At 42.7% G+C, this 25,615-nt stretch overlaps 1 protein-coding gene and 2 long non-coding RNA genes across 23 annotated transcripts in view; 2 read left to right on the top strand and 1 right to left on the bottom strand.

Annotated features, from left to right (window-relative positions):
- The window catches only part of DST (dystonin), a 356,441-nt gene that overhangs the window by 288,170 nt on the left and 42,656 nt on the right, over positions 1-25,615 (bottom strand). For 16 of the 21 annotated variants that reach the window (XM_048496838.1, XM_048496737.1, XM_048496783.1 and 13 more), the window contains exon 4: positions 19,927-20,134. In XM_048496838.1, the coding sequence (XP_048352795.1) occupies positions 19,927-20,134 (208 nt within the window). Of the gene's footprint in view, positions 1-16,389; positions 16,549-19,926; positions 20,135-25,615 lie in introns of those variants that run through there. The other 5 variants (XM_048496812.1, XM_048496821.1, XM_048496878.1 and 2 more) reach the window with 2 other exon arrangements.
- LOC125432851 lies at positions 16,646-20,312 on the top strand. The gene is made up of 3 exons (XR_007244555.1): positions 16,646-17,112; positions 18,259-18,465; positions 20,008-20,312. It is a non-coding gene; the product is annotated as an uncharacterized LOC125432851 (long non-coding RNA).
- LOC125432847 lies at positions 20,603-23,080 on the top strand. Its single transcript, XR_007244554.1, has 2 exons — positions 20,603-20,740; positions 22,938-23,080. It is a non-coding gene; the product is annotated as an uncharacterized LOC125432847 (long non-coding RNA).

Genomic DNA, 25,615 nt, shown 5'->3' with positions numbered 1-25,615 from the left:
CCTTACCACCAGCTATTCGGGCCCTGCGGGACCTTGGAGAGTTCCGCAGGGTCTGTAAGACCAAATTGTTCCACCGGGCGCTTGGGGAGGCCGGCCGCTGAGGTGCGCCCCGCCCCGCCCCGCCCCTTCTCCCTTTCCCCTTTACTTCCTGGGTTCTTCTCTTCTCTGTTTTGTTTTCCAGGGTAGATTTATGAAGTCTGTGTTTATGTTGGACGCCACTGCAATGCATTGTTATTAATCTGTTTTAATGGGGGGTTATTATAATTATTGTTTTTATCGTGTTGTTCACCGCCCAGAGCCCTTCGGGGGAAGGGCGGTATACAAGACTAATTATAAATAAATAAATAAATAAATAAATAAATAAATAAATAAATAAATAAATAAATATATAAATAAATAAATAAATAAATAAATAAAGTGCATTTTACCAGGTGCCTGGGAATTAACATGGAGGGAACCTTATAAGCCCCCTGAGGAAGTTTTAAATATTTTTGGACATTGCAAAAGCACTCAACCTTTGTTTAATTGAGTACCCAAACTTCTTGGCTGGTCAGAACATAAAAGGGCCACATTCTCATGTCACAAAAACATATATACACACACAAACCAAGTTGCTCTTGACATGAGCAAGTCTGAAATGCTTTGGCTCTCACCTTCCTCCAGCCACCAAGATGGGGCTGAAGCTGAGTGGTAGAGCATCTCCTTGGCACGCAAAAGGACACAGGTTCAATCCCCAACATCTTCAGTAAAAAGAATTAGATAGTAGGTGATATGAAAGACTCCATCGAAGTCCCTGAAGAGCCACTGCCAGTCTAAGTAGACAATACTGATCTTGCCGAAACAATGGTCTGATTCAGTATATGGGAATTTCACATATTCTTATGTATACATAAGAATGACTACTTCCTTGATGAGGAAATCTTTACCCAAGCTCCACAGTTGCTTATAATTGAACTGATAAGTCCATAAACATTTTGACCACAGCTACACAGAGTGCTTTAGCTAATTAGCATTTTCATATTAATGTTGCCTCACCTCACAATTCCAAATGAATCAGAGACTTGCAATCACCAACGAAATGAATTTGTTCAACTGTTTTTTATTTAAGTGCCCCTGCATCACAGAAGCAGTCATAACTGTGTAGCCGTTAGAGCACTGGATTAAGCTGTGTGAGGCCAAGGTCAAATCTGTGGAAATTTGCTGAGTGACCTCAGACCAGTCACAACTCTCAGTCTAACGTACCTCACACCGCTGTGGTGGCTTTTTCTGCAATGCATAAATAAAACCAAAAAAAAAACTGTTTTGGCTTCTTTTTTTGGTCTACACAGTGCAGACAAAAAAGTACTGCCAGCCAAGCTGGTTCTTTTTCAGTCTCCCCGCCCCCCCGCCCCCCCCCAAAAAAATTTGCTGACTGTCAGTTTCATTTTTTTGCACCCACCATCTTGTGTGCTGCTGCAGAGATACTCCGTCCTACTGGCCATCTGGGGAAGGTTTCCCATGGAAGTTTCCTCTGTTAGCAGTTCATCTGCGCGTACATGAGTAAAGTTTGTTTTGCCAACCAATCCTGCACAGGTGTAGTTAAAAAAAAGACACGTATGCAGGATTGCCATTCAAAATAAACTTTATTCGTGTACTTTTTACTGTGAAATCGTGCGCAGATGAGCTGCTAACAGAGGAAACCTCTGTGGGAAACTTTCACTGAATGGCCAGCAGGACGGAGAATCTCTGCAGCAGCACACAAAATGGTGGGCACGAGCAGCGAAAATTAAAGTAAGAGGGTTGGGTGGGAAAAATAATAAGTTTCCTGCCTGCTTTGTTCACACAGGGCAATCAAGAAATGTCTCCAAAGTAGATTACTAGTTTAGCGGTTTTTGAAAAACCTGGGTTGAGAGAAATAAAGTGACATGAAAATGTTCTGGGGGAGAGAGCTGTGCAGAGTTCCTGCCCAAAATGGTTTTTATAACGTCCTTAAGATGTTATATTTGTGCTGTACAGAAAGCACCAGTAGGATAAAATGGAGGAAAGGAGAACAACATAAACCACTTCAGATCCACCTGGGGGAAAGGGCAGGGTATAAATATGAAGTAAATAAAAAAATAAAATTCCTAGCTTTCTAATACAGACAGAACTCTATTCCTGTTATTTATAAAGCTTTTCTTTCTACTACAAGAGATCTTGATGTTGTTGACTCTGGAAGAGCTGACTCATGTTTGGAAGCTGTTCACAATTCTATTATCAACTGTGACTGGAAGCTGACCGCTCTCTTCTCCTACATGCCTTTTTTCAAAAAACCCTTTAAGAGGTGAATCACATTAACCTTCTTACTCCTGTTAAAACAGCTAATTGAATTCCATTAAAAAGGGTTCTGTAGGATCTTATATAGCAAATAAATAAATCTGTGCATTGATTGCAATAGAGTAGAAAGTCATGTTAGATCCTTCACTACATGTGCTTGTATCTAATGCATGTAGAGAACATACATTATACATCAATGCCTTTCCTAAAACACACATTTCATTTCCTGAACCCATAATCCTCATTTCCAAAGTCTAATTATATGACAAAAAAACTCAAGTATAAGTAGTTACATTTACTCTTGTTACTCTTATGTCCCCCGCCCATTCAAAACTTCTTGGGACCTCTTATTTGTGTTTACTCTATGCTGCAAAGTGCTTATGTATGTATATCAATTGTGATTTTTTTATTATTATTATTGTTGTTGTTGTTGTTGTTGTTATTGATTTCACAGCTGCCAGTTCTTTAGCTGGTTGCTGGCCTTCCATTACAATTCAAGCCTCACCCAGAGGCCTAGGACGTTATAATGTATCGGCATAGTATTCGTGCGGATCCCAGCAGGGCTGCCTTCTGAATTTGACAGATGTTAATTTTGTCAATTCAAAGATGTTTCAAGAGCTGCCCTAGTGTTTTCATGATGGCGCCCAGTGTGCCAATTACTGGTTTGTGCCATAGACACTAAAGCTCAATTTTCAAATTGTGGTATCTAATGACTTTCTCATGTTCTTTTTCAATGACCCTACTGTCACCGAGTACTGCTATGTTGATGATGGTCACTTTCTTGTCCTCAATCACGGTGATGTCTGGTGTATTATGTTTCAACACTTTGTCCGTTTGGATTCAAAAAGTCCCACAGGATCTTGACCTTCTGATTTTCCGTTACTTTCTCTGGACAGTGTTCCCACCAGTTTTTAGCTGATCTTATGTTGTAATTCTTGCATAAATTCCAGTTGTTGTTGTTGCTGCTGCTGCTGTTGTTCGTTGATATCACAGCTGCCAGTTCTTTGCTCAAAAGTGCTTGTGTTGATAAGGCAGCTGAGTTGTATAACTTTATACTAGAAAATACACTCTAAACACAAGCTGGATTGTCCATGCAAGCAATTTATATGATTTCCAGTACCATTTAGCTACAAAACTAAAGGGTTTCAGAAGTACTAAGAGTACTGTGAAAACCTTAGCCAACCACCAGAAAAAGTTCCTGTACTGGCGTGGGGTATGTTATCCTTCATGCAAGCAATTTTGCAAAGAGCATCAATTTGATTAACCAGGCAGCCCTTTTTCCTGAAGTATACAGAAGCAGGTCTATATTTTTAGCATCCTGGGAAGTTTAGGAGGCTGCTGAAAGTCACTATAGACAACTGATTAATTTTCAGGCAGAACTGTCCATGAAGTTAATGCTAAGCAACAATAAATGCTGAGCCATTCCCTAGTGTCAACACTCAGTATGCTGTTTCAGGCTTAACCAAGAAATAAAACCAATGGAACCAGAAGACTGAAGGATCCTAGCCTGTTCACATGTTACAGTGAACACATGTACATCCTGCATGTATAAACCTGCTGTAAGAACAAGCCAACATGTTCAGTTTACAAATGAAACCAGGAACTAATACTGAGGAAAATGTGGGGTTTAAAACATATGTTCATGCATTGAACATACCATGAGAATTACTCAACACTAGTATAAAGAAAAATCAAGTTTACAGAGATTGTACATGTGTTCACTAGTACTCATGTACAGAACTCTGTGAAAATGATTTAAAAAATGGTTTTGAATTGATAACTATATTCTTTATGGCTGACAAGGATCCACAGGAGAACCCATTACATTTCCATATACTTACACCATCATAAATCTGCTTACTTTCACTATCTCAAATCCAGCCCGCTAAGAAAGCATTTAGCTTTTCTCTCTTCAAACAGAAAGTTCTCTAAACACAGTCATCTTCCCAGCAAAAGCAGAATTTCATTTGCAAACAGGCATTCTTCTAAACACATACACAATGGGGTGTTGTATGGTTTCTGGGCAATATGGCCATGTTCTAGCAGCATTCTTTCCTGACGTTTCTCCTGCATCTCTGGCGGGCATCTTCAGAAGATCTGATGGCAGTAAAGCAGTGGAGAATATATACCAGTTCAGGGTGGGAGAAAGAACCATTTGCCTGTTAACAAGTATAAAGGATGCAATTAGCAAGCTTGATTTGCATGTGTTGGGTGGATCCACCCATTTAGCATGTGAGTAACCATGAAGATAGCATAATCAATTAGTGAGGGCATCTGCATTGTAGCATTAGTGAGGCATCTGCCTGGCCTTTTGATCCCTTTGATTGATTACTACGTAGCGACCACCAAACACAGCACCCAGACACGAATCAAAGAACATGAAAGGCACTGCAGATTCATTCAGCCAGAAAAATCAGCAATAGCAGAACACGTGATAAACCAAGCTAGGCACAGAATATTATTTGAAAACACAGAAATTCTGGACCACTTTGACAACCACTATGACAGACTACACAGAGAAGCCATTGAAATCCACAAGCACACAGACAATTTCAACAGAAAGGGAGAAACCATGAAAATGAACAAAATTTGGCTACCAGTACTGGAAAACACTAGAATCATGACAGTGACTAATGTACACCACCCAGACAAAGGATGTCTCCAGGCAGTAAGCAGTGAAATGGCTAGTGAACACCACTCAGAACACCACCCACCACTCTAGTCACTAAAAATGTCTGAAGCAGGTCCTTGGCATTGAGCAATAACCACTCAATGTAGGGGCTATGATCCAGAGCCCTGAATGCATAGAGGTTACAACTACCAGCTATGGTAGACAGAACTATATGTGCAGAAAGGATTCTTTCTCCAGCAACAGATGGTAACTAGGAAGCCCAAATCACATGCGCAAAGTTTTTTTATTAAATTATCTGTATTGGCTGCAAGCCTGTACATATACTGTAACAAAATGAATCGATGCCACTCAGGCATCTGACTGGATGCAAAAGTGAAGTGACAGTATTTTTAAACTACCTAAGACAGTAAAACAGAAGCCACTGGGATTCTTCTTTCAAGATCAGTGATTCCTGTGAAGCATATGGTTACAGATGCAGGAAGAAAAGTATACTTCCTGCACTGGCCACTTGGGATTAACTTATTCATCTGTTGGGATCATTCTGGCAAGTCATTCATTTGCTGTGGTTTTTTTCTGGCAATGGTGCTTCTCATGACCTTGGAGATTTCTGATATACACATATGCATACATGACAGTAGGGACAGGACATGAATCCCTGGACACCTCAAATAAAAGCAAACGGAACTGATAGAATAATAACGGAAAGCAACAGGAAGAGCGGGGCTGTAAGAGGAAGTAGGAAAGTTCCAGCAAAAAATATGGAAAGTATCACAGTACCAGTTTACCCTAGAGATGCCTGATTTCCATCATGAGCATCCTGCTGCAATGGAAGTCACTTCATCTCCCTAAGGAATAGTTAGGACTGCCGGTAAGAAGTTTATGAATCTTGAGCTTACCACACCACTTATGACACTTATGACACGAATAACCAGAGTAGCAGATTCTGATGAATCAGCACTCTCCTATGCATCCTTCTAAGAGCTGCCCCAGTTGGGCAAATAATGTCACCTGGGGCAAATTGGGATAGGCAAAATAGAGGGGGAGGAACTTGACACCTCTTCTCAACCCACGTTCCAGTCCTGATCCAAACTGAGTCCCACCAGCACTTGGTAAATTAGTTCCCCAACGCTGACATCTGATTAACAGGTTGACAGAACCCAGACCCAAGCCAAGAAAAACCATCACTTCTCGCTTGCACCTAAGCCCACTGGCGTCAATGAGTTTAGAAGGGTATACTAATAATAGTAGAGAAGAAGGAGAGAAATACCTTTCGTAGCGGAGTCAACTCTACTGCCTTCACAATGGGGAGGACCCTTGTCTTGCCATGTGACAGTTTCATTGCAGCACAAAACAATAAGGGAAGGAGTATCCCAGATACACGTAAGAAAGCACATGAATTAAAATATTGTTCAGCCATATTACTAACTGCTTATTCAAATGAATTTCCCAATGCATAACCCATTTGTATTCTGTCACAGCTAGTCATGTGTAATTTACATATTATTTAAATGTCAGCTTAGGGGTAGATCATGGCTAGAGAGGCAGCACAGTTACCTTAGCAATAGGAATGGAATATATTTGTTTCCCAAGTGAATATTTTTATGTCTTTTCACTGAAAGGGATCATATTTTTTTCAGGGGATGAAAACATGCTTGTGAAATTGTCCTCCCTAATCCAGTTTTGAGCTTAGTTCTAAAGTTCTGTGGTGGAATGTCCATTCTCATAGAAAGTTAAACTCAGAGCAAAGTACTGGCTTTCCAGAAATCACATCACACTGACAGATCAAACAAGCCAAGCAACACCCAAACTGCATAGATTATTGGCTGAGAAACACAGAGCCCTGCCCCAACAGTTCCAGAACTGCAATAAATTGGAACAAAAAATAGAGATTCAAATCACTGGGAACAGAAGAAAAGGATAGTTTCAAAGAGCAGCTGTGTTGGTCTGCAGAATAGGACCTAGATTCGAGTCCAGCAGCAGCACCTTAGACTAAGGTATTCAGGGCACAAGGTTTCAAGAGTCAACGTTTATCTAACAGGGTACTTTGACTCTTAAAAGCTCATAACCTGTAAATGTTATTGATATTAAAGGTGACACAGGCCTCAAATCTAATGGAAAAAGAGTTTTTCCTTGGTGACTTTTTTTCTTTGAAGAAGGAGATGTTGTAGCATAAGAAGACCTCTCATTCACTTTCAAAATTTTCAATACCTCCGATCAAACTTTTGGAAGTTTTAAAACCATATACAAAAACTAGCCCATGGACTTCGCTGGTTTTTACTCCAGGCTGGTTCTGCAACTCTGGGAACCCTTTTCCAGGGCCAGAAAGGACTGCTCGGGTAAAGGGAAAGTGGGGAAAATCTGCAATGTACATGCAAAGCTCCATGATCCTTGCACGAGTGGGCTGCTGTACTTTGTGCTATGCTGACTAATTAAACTATTTTTTTATTAATCACTTGGGCAGCCCAACACAAACAGGGGGTAGAGCAGTGGCCCCACATAGTGGCATATGAGGTGAAGCAGGGAGCTTGGAGCCCCAAGCACCACTCCCTGTGGAGTCCAAGACAAGAGTGCAGTTGAAAGCAAGCAAGTGGGGCTAGCCAGGCTTCCCCCAACCCCAATCTCCATGTGGCGTTCAGGAGTGGGACCAGAGAGTTCACCCCACCCCTGATATCCACCTGGAGCTCAGGAACAGTGCGGGCCCATTTGATGCTGGTCTCAACTCACTCAGGTCCAGCTGGAGGCTGGAAGCATGCTATTTAAAGCTCAATCGCTGCAGCCAGGATCAAACTGAACACTAGGGGCTGGATTGAGTTTTGTACTATTGGCTCCGCCTCTAAGTTCCACCTGACTGAATCCAAAGTGGGGTAAGTCTGCTCTACTGAAGGGGGGCATTTCTGGGCCAAAACTGCATTGGGAGCTGACTAAAGTCCGCTCTGCCCCCAGGAACAGCCCCAGAATATCCTCTAGTATGCCCCCACCCAAACCAGTTGCAAGCTCCTCTGGCAAAGGAGAGCCAGTGTGAGCAGCTGCTTCTAAGTCTGGTGCTGTGCAACTTCTGCCAGCATAATAGCCCCTCTGCAGGTATATTTGCCCCTTACACCAGTGGAGTGGGCACCAATGTCAGCGCAACCCTGCGCCGCTTGCAAAACTCCATTAGCCCTTCTCTTTGGATTGCACAGCGATTACATGAAATGCATTCTGTATGCCTCAGTACTTAGCAATAATTGAAATACCTAAAAAAACAACAAGATATTTTAACAAGATATTGAAACAAATTACGAATAAATCCAGGCTAAGAGATGGATCAGCTAATGAAGGTTCTCAGCATATCCCTTTCCTGGTTGGCAAGCAGGAAAAAAACAACAGCTGAAAACAGAAACAGACAACATTCTGCTGAACAAAAAGGGCAGTCATATTACTGGGCTTAGAAACAGTACGCAGATTTCAAAAATTAGCAAACAGAAATCAAAGAACTCATGACTGTAGGGGAAAACCTCTTAGAAATGGAGGTCATTGATGAAATGAATCAATTAACGAAATTTCACTGATTATGCTAAAAGGAAAATATGTCTCGTAATATGAATCTTATTATAAGAATCTTAGATGGTCTTACATTTTCAAGAAGTCAGAGTTCTTCCAGTCCATCACAGGGTTGGTGTAAGTAAATTACATGGAAATATCTACTTCAGAATAACCAATGAAATTATACTATAGAGATCTTTATTTCTGAGGCACTGTTTCCCCTGCAAACGTAAGTTTCTTATGCTAAATCATACCTCAGAACAAAAAGAACATTCTTCCTGGCCTCCTCCCCACCCCCTTTGCTCTGTTCTCCAGGGATTTGTATCTCTGATCCTACCAAGCTATTTTTCATAGGTGAGGCTGTGCTAAATGTTCTAATGTTTAATTGGATAGCTCAATCATGTCCGATAGGAAATTGCTGAACAACATAACATTGATTCTGGAGGCCTATCTTGGAGACATCCTCACCAAAATCAGTAGGAGTCTTGCCTCCCATTTCACTATTTGTTTCATTATAATTGTCACAAAATATTTTAGTAGGATGGCTTAATTATTTTCAAAATTCTGCCTACAGCGAATATTTGTTAACAATTTACATTTTTTCCTTTACCCTGCTAATAAGATACTATCAAAAATTACCATCTGGCATGTAACCAAAGCAGTGCAAAAAGAGAGCAAAAGAAAGGAACAATACCCATGCATGTTGTTCTACTTAGCTGTAATGCTACTAATTCTCAGTCCAAGAGGTACAAAATGTTATTGGTGGCAAACAACTGAGCACTGTAACTTCATTTGAGAGGTTCTGTCCCTCCTGAACAGAGGGACTGAAATAACTGAATTTCTGAAATAACTTTTTGTTCATCTATTCAGATGAGCAGACTGGAAGAAATATTTTAACTGCTCCTGCACATAGACTATGAAATCAGAAATACAGCACAAAAAAACTAATCATTTATAAATCATTTATAGCAAGGTCCAGATATTGATCAACTTAATGGAAACATGCAATAATTCACTGCTTGATATAACACACTGTACATCTGATTCAGCATTTCACCAAAGATAAAATGTTCCAGGAACAGTTTGGTGCAATCTAATCCAAATCCAGGATGATTTAGATCAGGAGTCCCAATGTGTTGCCGACAGGTGCAACAGCACCCACCGATACCTTTCCTGGTACCTGACTAGTATTTTTAGAAAGTGGGTATAGCCATGTGGGGCTCCTACCAGCAAAACATCTGATTTGTTGTGCAGATTAAAATAATATGGTTTTAACAGAGGCTGCCACCAGAATATTGGTTTTATTCTCTCTCATTCACCCTTCTGGGTGAATGGGCCGGGAGCTGGGCCGGGAGCCTGCCATGGGCCGCCCCTTGGCCCGATCTCACCAGGCTGCCACACAGATAAGGGGCAGCTGGAGGGACAATTGGCCCACCTTTGCTGCCCACAGGGCCCAAGGCAAGGGCGGGCGGGCTGGCAGCTGAGGGGCCAATAGGCAGGCTGTTCCCCCCTTGGCCAGGCCTAAGGTGGGGGTGCCTCCAGAAAGAGTCTGGCTGGAGCTGAGCACGCCAGGTGTGGCCGTGCAGGCAATGAATGCAGGGAGAAGGGATGTGGGGCGCCCGGGGACATGTGACCCCACATATTCCCGTGGCCGGTACGCCCTGAGTCTGACTACTCTGTACTGAGCAGTGGTCTTCAGTAAAGTTAATCCTTAGGCAAAGAGATGGACAGCCCAATCCAGATAGCGAGGCTGAACAGGCATAAGGAGCAGGAGAGTGTTGTGTTCTCTCTGCTAGCATTAGAGGCACCCTCCCCCCCCCCAATTGGTAGAGAGAAGGTGCTGGGACCCCAGCACCCCACAGTTCCTCAGTGGCAAAACCCAGAAGTTGGCGCCATCATGGAGCAACACCGACATCATGGGCTGTTGTTCCAGTACAGGAACATTGATGTCAGAGCCCTCAGATTTTCAACACACTTTCACATGATGTAAGACTGTTGGGGCTATGGGGCAATTTCAGCAGCAAGAAGGTTTTTGAATTACCCTCCTTTCCACACCAACCGAAGCCCCTGTGGGGGTGGCACAATGCCACCTTTGCAACACTGTTTCTGGCCGCCGCCGCACTCCCCCCCCCGCGCATCTGGATTGTGCTGTCAATGTGCATGCTATTCTGCAATCTTATGCACAGTTACACCAATCTAAGCCCACTGATTTCTATGCACTTAGCCCAGAGTAATTCTGCATAGAATTGTACTGTAGGCCCACAAAGATTCACTGGAATAGCACTACAACCGAATCCACGCTAGGCTTTACATCCCACATGAGAAAGGATAATAATAAGAGTTCCAACATGACAATTTAGTAAATATAGAAAATGCCACCTTATAAGATAGTCTGCTATTCATTAATAGTATGAAAAAGGACAAGGGTTTCTTGGTGTAGACTGCAAAGCTGCAGCACTGTTGTGCTGCTTTCCCTACCCAAAACATATCAACAACAACAAAAATAGCAGAATCATTTTTGTGGATTAGCTGCATGTCAATTCAGAGGATAAGACTACAAGTTCAGGACATAAAAGATTTGTTACACCATGACAGATTTCATACAGTATATTGTTTTAAAGTATATGTGTAACTATTATTTTTCCTTAGACAGACTGCAACAATTCAACACATGAAACATTTACCCTAGCATCAGAAAATCAAGGCGTTGTCTGTTAAGAACCATTTCAGGAATGCACTAAGGCTAAATTCATATCTGACATTTACAGAACTTTGTTCTTTCTAAACTGCAGAACATGTAAAAGCAAACACACTCAACTTGTAGCACATTCGAACTGTACATTGTAGGCATGGTTTTAGCCTTACAGAAGTGTGAATAACCTTAACTGCCATCCAGCCAGCAGCAGCAGAGTAGAATCACTGATAACTGATCCCTCTACCAACCTTAGTGGAAAAGACTTTTTGGCAGCAGAAATTGATCCAACCAGCACTCTAAAGGCATTCAATTATATACCAATTTGGCATTGAAACAAAACAGAATAGGGCAGATCCTTCCTAGAGAACTTTTTATCTTGTGACCTTAATGGAATGGGCAGGTCTGCAGAACAGATTCTTTCTCTAGCATCTTTGATTCTGGAATGTTAAAGAACACATATATTTATCACTAGCAGGGCCCATCCACATGTTGCTGTGGCTTATTGTGGTGAAATGGGAAAGGAACAGTAGAAGCAAATCAATTGCAGAGGCCAGCAGTACATGCTCATGGAAACACGCAGGCTGATACTGTGCGATGTCATTGATGTGTGTGACCACATCCTCCCTCACTTCTCTTCCCTTGCATGGCACCCCTCCCCCTACCTCCCTCCCCTTTGCTAGAGTGGGTGGGTCATATCCAGATGCTGTGCCTCCTCCCTCCCCTCCCTTGCATGCCACCCCTCACTCTCTCCCCTCCCTAACTTCTGTTCTCTTGCATGACTCCCCCTCCATCCCTTCCCTCTCTCACCCTCTCATCCCTTGCATGCCACCCCTCCCTCTCCCTCCCCTCTCCCTCGTGCATATATGTGTATATGTTTTACACTTCCACTTGAGTTACTGCCTATGTACTGTTTTCACTGCTCATATCTGGCCATCTGAGTGAACATTCTAAGCTGCACGAACATTCTAAGGGTGACAGTTACACACAGGCAGCTGCATGTCCTTCACCATGGAGCGCCAGGAAAAAGGTGTTTTACCTGGGCCAGGTGTGAAATTTCAGGTACGTGAACATCTAAAAACACTCTCACCTGGCTCACTATAGTGGCAGGGAATTTTCAGAGGAATTGGCCCGGCAGTTACTGAGTTATATTACCACTAGCAAATACACGGTTAGCTTTTTATATATATAGATGTCCACATATTCTCACAAATTGCTACTTCTCAACTGAAATTTGTTAACAGTCTCTGTACCCATTCAATGGAATTGCTAAACTAAATGTACCAAAACACGATTTTGTCTCACCATCTTATATGTTGTATCGTTTTATAAAACCCATGTTAAAACACAGGCTAAAAAAATCATGTTGAAGTCTATAATATTTCACAGCAGCAAAAAAGACACCATATTGAATTGGTTTTGGAAGACCAAACAAAGGATAAAATTTTCCTCACTGAATAAGTATGTTGATTCAAAATTATTTCTCTATCAAGTTGAAGAAACGCACTTTTTCCTGCTAGCAAGTGTTAGAAAGTTTCTGTCTGAAAAAATGTCAGCAATCAATAAATAAACTGGACACCAAGGTGCACAGTAAATACGAACTAAATATGAACTCAAATACATCTCCCTCTCTCATCTGCAACAACTGATAGCTCAACTATAGAAATTCATATTTACTGAGCAAAAGTAATTTATTTACTGCAAACGCATACTCAACAGATAGTGTTTACAAATTTACTGTTAATGTATACCTCTTTGATTTCTTTTACAAAGTGACCAAAGTAATGGTGTAGGAAAATACATGGTCGTCAAGGCAGAACCTTACTTGTCTAGGAAAAAAATTAACCTAATTTAAACTATTTTTAAATGTCATTTTTTAAATCAAATATTTGTAATTTACAAAACAGTGCAGCATCTTGTGATTCCCACCCACAAAACCGGCAAAGAAATGTTCTACAGCTGACTCTGCTAGTTACAGTATCCAACAGCTGAGCCGTAGATATCTTGGCACATTGATAACATTCAAGATAAATGCTGGCAGCATTCTGTGACCAAGAAAAAAAAAAGTTTGAATGCAAGTAACTGACTGCATCTTAGAATGCATAAGCAAAAAAAAAACACACATACCATTTTGGTTTGATAAAGGAAGTCAGTTTCATTCAACATTATGTAAAAATGTTGCTTTCTATTCTCAGCATGTATTGAAGCCATTCTTTTCATATTAGATCAGATCCCATAGCAAGTCATCAGGACAACAATAATTGCAGTGAAGTCATACAACTGATATTCAGATGGGAAAGCACAACTGGCTTAAGAACACATCACTTTGCCATGAATTGGCCAGTTTTTCCAGCTTTCATGATGCATCCAAAAAAATTTCCCTCCACAGGAACTAGATATAATATTTCACAAGCCTTTAAGTAAAGTAATTGACAGGTCAAGGAGGTCAACTATAAAAAGGAAGGAAATAGAATGTGGCTTGCAGAAACCTGGACTAGATCATCCTTGTTCTTTCCAAAATCATAACTATTAAGATTCTGCTGTATTCAAATAGTGCACCTGGTCTACACTTTTCCGCAGGAAGCGAAAATTCTTCTGAGAACTGCTACAGAAATTAAAGTACGCTTATAAGCCAGGCAGTCCAATCCGGGCGAAGGGGGGTAGGGGGTGGGAAACAGATATTGGAATCAGTATGGGGTTGTACCAGTGCATTTGCCCACTCCGCCAGTGTAAGTAGCACCTATGCCAGCAGAACGTAAACACAGAGACAGAACTTCGCTTCGTCCAATCCAGAAAGAGCCTTCCACCTGCAGAACTGTGCCAGCTGACCTTAGTTGGCTTTCACTGAGCTTTAGGCCTGGGAACATGCCAATGCAGGAGTCCAATTAATGTCACCTGAAAGGGTGGCATAAGTCCATTTTGGGTTGCAAGGGATTTTCCAGTGGCCACGGTTTTTCTAGTTTTCACTGCCTTCCTGCATTGTCTCCAGTTACCACAGTCCTCTGGATTGGGCTGTCAGTGATGCTCCATGCTTTACATGGCAGCCCAGATACATCAGGCAGACATCAGGGTGCAATTATCTGGAAACCAACATTACCAGCTCAAGAAGAGAAGTCAGTAAACCAGCAGTCTTCTGCATGTACTCAGGTGCTCACCTGAATGCACATCCTCACTCACACTGTGACATTTACCGTAGTTCTTTTGTACTGGCAGGATGTCTCTTGTATTGTGATGGTGTATCATTGAGGTAAATAAGTGGACTGGATGAGCCTTGTGAAAGGCACAAGCATCTACATTTAGAGTCATAAGTCACTACAACTGAACCAAGACCATTAATAGTGTTCACTAATGTTTATCACAGTAAATATGTGACATGAGAAGGGGAAACACTCATACAATGTTTTAAACTTTTAATTTTGATGGAAACCGCTCTGAGCCTTCGGGGAGGGCAGTATATAAATATAACAAATAAAATAAAATAAATAAATGTCCCAGTATACAATGGACATGAACCCAGGGGGTCATGGCCACTTGCAGCACTCGGTATGTGTCCCCCATGCATCCCAGGAGGGAGGGAGACCCACCCACCCTGAGGGAAGGGGAAGGAGGGGGAAGGGGCCCATCATCTGGGTGAAGCACACTCACTCTGGGGGGGGGGGATAATTGCAATGCTATTATTACAAGCCATAGAAAATGAAACTGGTAAAATAATAAGCACTGAATATCAAGTTACAGTATTTCTGTTATGAATTCAGATATTACTGAAATTTGATAGACAGGTGAGTTAGAAAAGCAAAGCTTTTTATAAACCTCAAGGAGAATGTAATTTTATTCAGAGGTCAGTGATAGAACAGAGCAATGCACAGTGCTTTTTGATTTTGTAACACAAGCACAGCAGTCAAGGGACCAGCCTAGTCTTCATAAAAGTAGTGGTAAATTCTCAAGTAATGTAATAAGGTTATTGTTTCTACAAGTTCTTCAAAGCAGCTGAGAGGTTTTCATCTGTCAGCCACTTAATGCATTTTAGTTATTGGACAACTGCACATGCTCTATAGCTGCAATGACACAATAGGCCACAGACACAAAAGGAATCATTAGACATCTTTTAATGACAGACACATCAGTTGTAAGTGAAGCAGAATAATATGTCATAATAGGATAACTTTTAAGAACGAATCTTAATATCACCATTCAAGTAGTTTTTTCCACTGATAAGCAGAGAAAAAAAAGAATTGAGGACATTAATTCATTTATACACACACATATATACATACGTGTGTGTGTATATAAAAATGTATCATAACCACATCACTCCCATTTAAAAAGTAGGTATAGATCAACTTGTGCAAATTAGTTCTATAAGAAAATATTATAAAAGAAATAAGGCCCAAAATCTGTGTCCCAGACTGTTTTCTTGGAAGCTTCAAACAGCAGGTAAAACAACAAAAAATCAGCCATGCAGATTATGCTAAAACTCTCAATTTCACAATAAAATAATACTTCAGTTATTACACACTGATATTTATAACCCTTTAGTTGTTATGAGTAATTTTGGATCAAGAAGAAATACTCCTCAATATTGCCAGTGGATAACTGATGTGACCTATGTACCTCTTCATCCCACACACAAGAATAATACAACTGGCATTTCTAATATGATAAATCATTGGAATTTTTACATAATATAGAACCTTCTGTCTCTACTAAATTAAGAGAAAGTGGAGGAGGAAAGCTCTACACTGTGGTCCTAGCTTGCTTGAAAGATGCAAAGTCATCCTCCTAGCAGTAGTTGAAAGAAAAACAGGATGGAGTGTTAGGCACAGATACATGTACAGTTCAAATAAAATGGTCCAAATATGCATTTTCTTTGTAATAAACCTATTTTAAACATGGCAAAGTATATTTTACTGAGCTCCCACCCTTCACGTAGAATATAAAACACATAAAGCAAGACCTTGCCCTAGTCAAATCCTATACAGCACAGCCTTAGCAAAGGTGTCAGTGGCTTTAGCACTTCAGGAGAAAGGAGGCAAAGAAAGGGGAGAATTAAAAACACCACCATAAGGCAAAGAACCATAGGGCATTTCTAGACCTTCCCTGGGCTGGACCAGCCCGCAGATCTCTCAAGGACCTGATTCTGCCACCTGTTCCATCACAACCACCAGTAGCTATTTTAAGGCAAAGCTTCGGATCACCAGCAAATCCTCCTTCAGGGTCGCCCCGGGGCACAGCGCGGCCTTCGGCGTACCTTTGTACCTCTCCAGCACATCTTCATAAGCCTGCAGGTACTCCTGTTCCTCGGTCCAGAAATGAGCGCCGGGGGAGAGGTAGCCAGCCATGCTTCAAGTTTGGACACCGTCTCTGCTCAGCTCGCTGCAAGGCGCCGGGCAGCCTTTGGGGGGCCGGCACAAAAGGCAGGCGGGAGGGAGGGAGGGGGCTGCCGCTGTCCGAGGAAACGCCCAGGCCCCCTCCCTCCGTCCCCGAGCGGCGTGCGAGCCCGTTTGTGCCGCCAATGGGAAAGGGCTGCCTCCCTCTCGCATGTCAGGAGCAGCAAATCTCCGCTTGCAGCCAGCGCCAGTCACTCCAGGACGTCGCAGCCCCCCGCGGTGGAGGTGACCTCCGGCGGCTGCCCCTCGCCTGCCCGCCTCCTTCCCCCGGGAGCCACCCCAGGTCCCTTTGCCGCCGCCGCTCCGTCCTTCCGCTTGCTTCGCTCTCGCCTGCAAAGGCAGCGAGATCGAGCCTTCTTTTAACGCTTTAAAAAGGCACCGGCGCCGGAAAGCTGTGGCGCAAAGCCGGCTGCCGTGTCGCCTAAGTCCCCAAGCGGCTCTGCTGCTCAAAGAGGAGGCTGCAGGCCCGACAGAAAGCGCTGAGAGCCCCGGTCCCAGGCAGGCGCGTGAGCATCCCGCTCGCGGTCGTGCCCAGACGGCTGTGCGCTTCTGCTTTATCAGCCTACTTCGAGGTCCAATGCTTGGTGAGTCCTCTGCTCCAAAGGCTTTCTGTTAACACCGTCCCGCCTCCGCACCCCAATTCCAAACACTAGAACTGCTTTCACAGTAGCCCCCTCCCCCATTACAAAAACAAAACGGGGGACTGGCGGTGCCTTGAAGGCTAGCCAGCGTTTACTCCAATGGGTGAGTCAGAAGATGCATTTTAAGTAGGGCAGCCGTACGCTGATGCTTCCATGCTCACTACAGAAGGGAGATATTGCAAGAAGCGGTTTTTAAAAGCCCAATAAAAAGTGTGATGAGTCTGACCTAATATAGCTGCACTTCAGCGTAGCTGTTCAGTGAGTTCTGACTCACAGCAGCCTAAGCGGGAATAAACCCTGTGAGCCTTCAAAATGCGAGCGGGCTCCTAGTTGATTGTGTTTTTTTTCTGCCAAGGACTTCTAACATGGTCATGCCTCTGGGATTATAAAATGCTCAAATCCCGTGGAGCAAAACTCCAGTCTCCCTTGGGGTGGTTGTTTTTATTCCCAGATTGAATATTTGGATCCTAACGAGGAGCACCTGAATTAATATTCCTGATCCTGCTCTTTGCCCGTTTTTTACGGTCCACAAAATGCAGCGGTTGCTTATGGCGTTTCCTTCCAAAGGCTCCTCGACCCAGCAGAGCTTTCCCAAGCCTTGCAGCGCGTCACTAAAGCAGGGACCGCTGACTGCTGCTTGGCCTCTCCCTACCGGAATAGCTCGCGGCTTCCCAGGCTGCAATGCAAAGTTCCCAGATTGCTGCCCTAGGGAAACGAGTCACAAATGCCCAGCTTTTCTGCTGTTCCCGCCACAGTCAGCTCCCTCTGCACACTATTGGTTGGTCTGGTCATAACAATAACTTCACTAGCTATGGGCGGGACCTGATCGCGGCAGGTATCACTGCCTGCCACTCTTGTTTTACTGCCTCCAGTGAACAGAAGTGCATGCTCTTCCCAGATGCTGCCCTCTCATCTTCCCCACCCCACCCCGCCTGAACCTGCCACACTTTTTAATAGGGTTCTGACCCTACAGAGTGGGACTGAAGCATCCTGCCCCAGCCCCACCACACTTCATCTGTCGCTGCACATGGGACTAGCTTGCTGACGCAGTTCAGTCCTCATTTGTCTTATGCCATTTCCTCTCTACAGTCCCTGGGCTCATACTCGGACCCCATCCACCGAGTCCAAGACTTGCTGCAGTCAAAGGGAAGAAGCCGCACAAGTATTTTTGATGGGAATGCAGGATCCGGCCCTGTTCTCCGTCACTCCCTATAGTCTCCCCTCCCCCGCAAACTGGATGCAAACTCTTCATTCTTCCCTGCTACTCGTTAAGCCACATCAGTGTAAATGCAAATAGTGAGACAAGCTAAATTGTGGGGGGAGGGGGGAATTTAAAAACTATTATTTCTGCCTGATTTCTACAGGGAAGAAAGATAATGGTTCTGTGTGTGATGATCTCCTTAGTACCAGCTGCAACCAGGCACTTCACCCTCAAGCTGCACATTACTCCTACCCCACCCCCACCAGTCAACTCATGCATGACAAATCAGGAGAGGGCAGAGTTTTGTACTACTAGCTCCACTCTCCCCACCACCACCAGTTTTTATTTAAATCAGGTCAAGTTCTAGAAGCTGTTTTCACAGTTCAGTCCTGGAATATATATACACAGTTCAGTCCTGGAATATATACATAATGAAGATGGGAGTGTGTCCAAGCATGCACAAAGTGCCTTTGCATCACTACTACCCATACCAGACTCCCCTCAAAAATTCTCTGCTTATAAAGCAGACCTTCCAGGTGATTGGTTTGAACCCTGTAGCTTTCGTTTTCCAGAAATGTAATCAGTGAACCTCTCTACCACCCTCTTCTCACTGCATCCCATTAGCAATCACTACAGAGTTTAGTTTATTCTCACTAATAACTTTGTGCCTTGGTGTGCACTGCGTTACTCCTGAGAGCCTCTAAGAATAACACAGACACCACCACTGCAATTTCTCTCAATGATCAGGTTACACTGCCTTCTCAGTTTGCAGCTGGGTTGGCCAAGCAAACACCCTGACCTATTTCAACACCATGAAGATGAACTCTTCTGGTGCCTTAAACTGAGAACCCAGCAGGGCCTCTTCTGTATTATTCAGGGGAGGGGAGAGAAGTATGCTTTTCAATGGCTCAGCTCCTGCCAGTCAAAGTAGCTGGTTTCCAGAGCAGACATTGCCACTTCACATATAAGCCATGTTAAATACAAAACTAGCCAGGAAAAAAAGCAGCCACATGGTTCCATCTTCTTTACAGCACAAATATATCCCTTGAGCTAAAACAAAAGCTACTGTTGCCCCATTTTGTATACAGTTTCTCAAAAGTGCTCAATGTCATCCTCTACTTCAATGGGATTTATTCTTAAATAAGTATACACAAGACTGTATCTTTAAGCATACAGCCAGTTCAAACCCTTACATTCCACCAGCAAAGTGGTGTGCATATTGTACCCATGATATGAAACTGAGTTACTTCTGTTCTGCACTGTAATGCAGCCTCCCATGAAAGTTTAATATGCGTGCCTGCACATATTGCAGTTGTATTTTTTCCACATGCATTAGTCTGTCCAGCCGGAAGACACAGCTAAATAGCTTAGTCACCATCACTAGAAAAGCAAGAACGGAAGACAGTTTTTATGTCCTTTTAAGCACTAAAAAACAAAGTTGTTAATACTCAGTTTGTTTTCTCCTCTGTGATGCACAACCCCACAATAATAGACACACACGTGTATATACATGAACTGCTCATGAACTGTTCCCTAATAGTAATCCCCAGTCTTACCGGCTATCCTGAGGACTGCTCTTTCAGCTGGGTCCAGCACAGATCCACCTTGAATTTTCCTCTTGGATCTCTCATGTTTAGGTAGATTCCAAGGAAGGGTATCACCCGGAGCAGGAGACAGCGAACCAGATTTCTGGCTGAAATCATCATCATCAGAAAACTCTGCAGAGGATGACATCGAGCATCTGTGGGAAGCGTTTCCAGAGCTCTAGAGAAGGGCAGGGGGGTGGAGGGAAATAAAAACGAACCGTGAGACAGGTAGAAAAATTCCCATTCCCAAAATAAAGCAACACATTCTGTACTGTTTAGATCACCCTCTAGGAAGATCAAGCTGGAACTGACCCACTACAGATCAGTGAATAAACTAATGTACAAATATCAATGAACAAATTGCTTACCATTGTTGTTTATAGTCTGCTTGTGTGATTAATTCCGGAACAGGCAGCACACAGGTAGATCTGAAGACAATGACTTAGTGAAAATGCATTTGGGGGAGGATTTGTGTGGGAAAAGACTGGCCCAGCCGTATTGGCAACCAGCTCACAAATGATCCTCAGGAGTAGCCCAACAATAAAACCAGAAGGGAAGCAGGAAGGGGGGTGGGGAGGGAAGGGATGGATTATTTTTTTTTAAAGCTTCCCAGTTACAAATCAATAGCATTTGGCTCCCCCATCAGGCCAAGAGAAAGACATACAAGGCTGCTGGTTAAATCATTAATGTGTACCTGGGAGGGGGGAATCCAACCCTGATCATCCCACAAATCCAGGATGCTGGGTCTTTGCTATTGCGTCTATATTTCTGAAGCCACACCCTGGTAAGTCTGGGGGGTGGGGGGGAGGTTCTGCTTTCCTTTCTTGTGTGGTGACTGAACTCCTCTCCTGAGATCCAGAGTTGTTTTGCGGGCAGCCAGTTGCCAGACAAAGTGAACCAGCTCTGAGAGGGAGGAAACGTGGCTTCTCAAGGCAGGCAGAGCACAAAGGGCAGGTTGCATGAGCATACTTGGCCGTCAACCGCTTCAGTAAATAAATGTTTGATCTTGGTTTACAGCCGTTAGGAGAGCTGATACTTTCCAATTGCAATAAAGCAGGTAGCAGCTGCTGCCCACACAGTCAAAAACGAAACCGTCAGGAATGTAAACAAGAAGTGATGCAGTGCAGGCACAAAGAACAGGGAGGGGGTAGTGCTGTTCTCCTGAGCCCTCCAGAAAAGGAGAGAGGCTGAAATAAGAAGCTGTGGTGTTAGTTGGGATGATCTGAAACGAGGACGGGCTGATACAGGATCGTCCTGTGCTCCTGACTTGTCTGTCTGAGGAGTTTCTAGTTCATCTGACTGGTAAACAATGGCTGAATTCGCTGATCAAAGACTGGGATAGAGCTGTAGCCACTGCATGCTTTGTCATCTTGACTACAAAGCCATGTTTTGGGTATATATTTTCTGACCCTTTTTTCCAACATAATTTACAAGATAATTTCTCTGAATTGCGATCTATCTTTTCAGCCGTTCTTAGATGCACAAAGACATAGCTAGAAATTGGGGCCCTGCCTATCACATGGGATTTGAACCAAACAGCCTTCCCCGGCTGCTCCCCCACCACCCTCATAGCATGAAGAACTGTTTTCATGTGGCTTGTCGGCTGGTGTGGAGAACATTAGCAAGTTCCATGAATGGCCATGCTGATGTGAAAGCTCAACGGCAAAAGGAAAAATCATAGAGAGCAGCCACACATTTTATGGCTGAGAGTGTCAACACAACGGACAGCCCAGTTTTTTTTTGGGGGGGGGGACCTACTTGTGAAGCCAGCACAGCCTTATGCCCGCATGAGTGCCCATCCTGCCAGCGCAAGGGGAAAATGAGGGCAGGACCCAAAAAGCCCTGGCCCTGGTCAAGAACAACTGGACAGCTCTGGGGCCAGGAACCATCAACACGTTGTTTCCATTGGAGTGTAACACTCAAATTACTGTTGAACAATCTGTACTAATGCCACTAGAGTTGCCAAGTCTTCCCTGGGCACCAGCAGAGGATGGGAATATAGAATTGCCAGATCCAGGTTGGAAAACTCATAGAGATTTGGGGGTGGGGTCTGGAAAGAACAAGGACCTCAGTGTGGCACAATGCCATTGAGTCCACCCTCCAAAGAATCCATTTTCTCCAGGGAAACTGATCTATGTAGTCTGAAGATGAACTGTAATAACAGAGGATCCCCAGGACCCATCTGGAGGCTGGCGTCTCTAAATGCCTCCCTAGCCCAAAAGGAGAAAGTCTATTCAGTCATTCAGGGCAGTAATCACGATTCTCCCTTTAAAGTTTTCTTTTTACAACAACCTTGTGAAGTAGATTAGGCTGAAAGTGATTGGCCCAAGCTCAGCAAGCGGATTTGAACCTGGGTCTCCTATATCCTATTCTGATACTTCAAATACTGTATTATACTACTTTTTAAATATATTTAGGCAGTCACTGAAAGATGAAAACAAGCAGTGCTACAGTTCTTAAAAAGAGAAACGGGGCTCACCTTTTTTAGATGCACAATATTTGAACTAAAAGCCTTCTAATCTGGTGGTATTTTTGGAGGGCTGGTTGTTCTTAGTTAGTGATAAAATTCTGCACATGGTCAGAATTACTATCTCCATGCTCCAGGACAGAACCCTGGCATTCAATTTGACAGCCTTTGGCTCAAGCTCTGGAAACAAGTGATGAAGGGTCCTTTTCCAAATTTAATGTACAGGTCTTTTGCTCTTATGCTATGCAGTGTAAAAAAAAAGTTAGAAACAAAAATGGGAAATAGAGAAAATGACTATTTTGTTACCACTTCTTTCCATGAACAAAAACACCCCATATAGAAGGCAGCTCAGTTTTTATATTAGATACTTAGGGCTTCTGAAACCAAAAACAAAACATAACCCCGTGTAAATTCCTGAATATGTGGCTTAAAGATAAACTGCACTTATTTTACTGCGCAAAATCCTAAATTGTATTTGGACTTATGACTGTCACTATTTATCTGCCATCCTCAGGGTTCACAGCATGAGACACCTTGACAGCACGGTCATGGCTCCTCAACAGTGTTTCAGAATTCTCCGGAAGACAAAGAATGGATCTGAGTTCAAAGACTACCAAAGCAAATACACATAAAAACTGATCATGTACTTATTAAGAATTTTATATGCTTCTTTTCATGAATAGTCCAAGTTGTAAGATCTATTAAGAAAGTACTATGGCGATTGTAAGGTATTTTGCAGGCTAATCCAGAGCTGTCGCAAGGGTGGGAAAGGCACCACTCTGGCACCACCCTGCCCCCTTCAGGGGGTTGTCCCATGACATAGGAAGCCCTAAAAAAGTTTTTTTTAAGGCAAAAATCCCCCATAGCGGGGAATAAACATACACCATGAAAATTGTGGCATATCTCCACTGGTGTAAGGGGGCTGACTGAGCTCTGGAGGCTGACTAAGGTTGCCCCCCCTGCCCCCCCCCCCCCGGCTATGCCAGCACAGCATTTTGCTTGGCAGACCTGGGTAACAGAACCAGCTTTTGAGTCGGGCGCCGCAAAGCACCAAGGGCCCAGCGGCACAGCTAAGTTGCCCCTCCACCAGCGGATTCACCCCTTGCTCTGGCAGAAAGAGCATTTCCGCTGGCACAGGGGTGCGCCAGCTCCAGAGGGGAGGTTTTCCCCACCCCTCTGGATTGGGCTGCCTGTAAATCAATTTTAAAATTGCTTAAATGGTAAAAAATGTATTTTATTTATTTTGATGTATACTCACATTTTCCTCCCCAGTGGGGATACAAAGCAGCTTACAATATCATTAATCTCTCTCCTCAGTTTTATTCTTATAACCATAACCCTGTGAGTTATCTTAGACAGCCAATATGGTGGTTAGAATATTAAATAGAATCTGGGAAGTCGGAGGTTAAATCCCCACTCTACTATGGAAGCTTGCTGGGTGATTCTGGGTCAGTCATACACACTCAGGTTACCTATCTCACACATCACTGAGAGAATAAAATGGAAAGGAGGAGCATAATATATTGGGGGGGGGAGGTAGAATATAAATTAAGTAAATAAACAGACTGGGATATTGTGAGATTAGCCAAGAGAGTCATTTTTAGTGCATATAATATAATTTAAAAAGTGGTCTGCGATACCTATTTACCTACGTGGCATGGACTCAGCATATTTATTTTCAGCTTAACCTTGGATAGTTTTTCCTATCACGGCTGATACAGGAAGTGAAGAGGACCTGTGTGCTAAAAAAAAAACTTTTTTAGAAGGGGCGGATATATGTTCGCCATAAAGAGATGGCTCCAGTGCTATTCATGGTTTGAGATCCCTACAAAAAGATGAGAAAGCTTCTGCTTATTTCCTGTTCCTTTACCATGAAACAGGAAACAAAAAATCCCAGAAGGAAGGTAGGATTTATGCTATTTTTTAGAAGCGACTGATAGTCAATAATCATTTTTACAAATGAGACTTTTTGCAATTATTCCATATTGCCAAGAACACAGTATACACTCCAAGGATGCTATTTTGTTAGTCAGATGGAGTATTAAGATAAAATATCCTGACAAATATGACAGATATTTTACTATTATGGTTTATGAAAACATTAAGCCTTTTCAGAGGATTGGGGAAATGTGCTTATATTAATTTTGAGTCCTTTAACTAAAATATGTAACATTTGTCTTGAATATTAATCTTATTTTTCTAATCATAATCCTTTAATTTCTTTTAACATTTCAATGCAAAATAAAGATAGTATGATAACTTTGATCATGGTACCCCCAGGGCTTATTTTTATATTCAGCAATAAATCATTTAGACAGGAGGACTACATGGACAATATCAAAGAAAACTATGAAAATTATTAGCAGAAAAGCACAGCCTAGCAGTGTACTGCAATAGCCTGTGAGCCACTTCCCTCTGCTGGATATGTCTGACCTCAACTATTTATACAATATTTATCCTCTGATGGTTAGAAAGCTGAACAGAGAACTAACAGCTGTAGCCCAACAGCTGTTAAAGAGCAAAAAAACCCCAAAACACTTGAGATTATGCCTGCAAAAGGCATTTTTCAGAAGAAATTTACCTGAAAATTCTGTTATTTGGCACCTTATTCCATGTTTCACCACTTGAAATTAATTAGCATCTCACTAAAGAAGTATGGGATGTAACTTATTTTATGGAAAGGCTTTTGTCCTTAAAGCTGATGTCACTGCTTCTCCAAAGGCTTCTTTTCCTTTTCTTTGAACAATTATCGTGCATCTATTTTTATAGCAAATCCTTCCCCCTCAGGACACTGCATTGCTTTTATTTGCAAGTTTCTGGTCTTCAGCAGTCCAGCTACTTTACCAACAGATATTTAAGGAACTTCCCCTTAATTTCAGGGTAGATTAAAAAAATCTCCCAATCCTTTTTTTAAATTGTCACATCACACACAAAATATACCAATCTGTGCTCATATTTGGTGTCATTTAATCTCAATGAAATAATCCCCAGCACAGTCCCAAGAGGATGTATGTAAAATATGAAAGAACAGAAGCAATGGAGTAACAGACAGAAAAGCTGAAAACTGTGTAAAAATTCATAGATGTATCATGGGGGGGAGGGAATCTTGTTCACATATAATAACTGCTTTTTAATATTGATCTTTGTTAGTTTAAACAAGCAACAAGAAAAACCACTGTACCTCTCCTGCCA

Source organism: Sphaerodactylus townsendi, linkage group LG01 (genome assembly GCF_021028975.2).
Source record: "Sphaerodactylus townsendi isolate TG3544 linkage group LG01, MPM_Stown_v2.3, whole genome shotgun sequence".
NCBI classification, from domain to species: Eukaryota; Metazoa; Chordata; class Lepidosauria; order Squamata; family Sphaerodactylidae; genus Sphaerodactylus; species Sphaerodactylus townsendi.
This window is presented reverse-complemented; position numbering and strand designations above follow the sequence as displayed.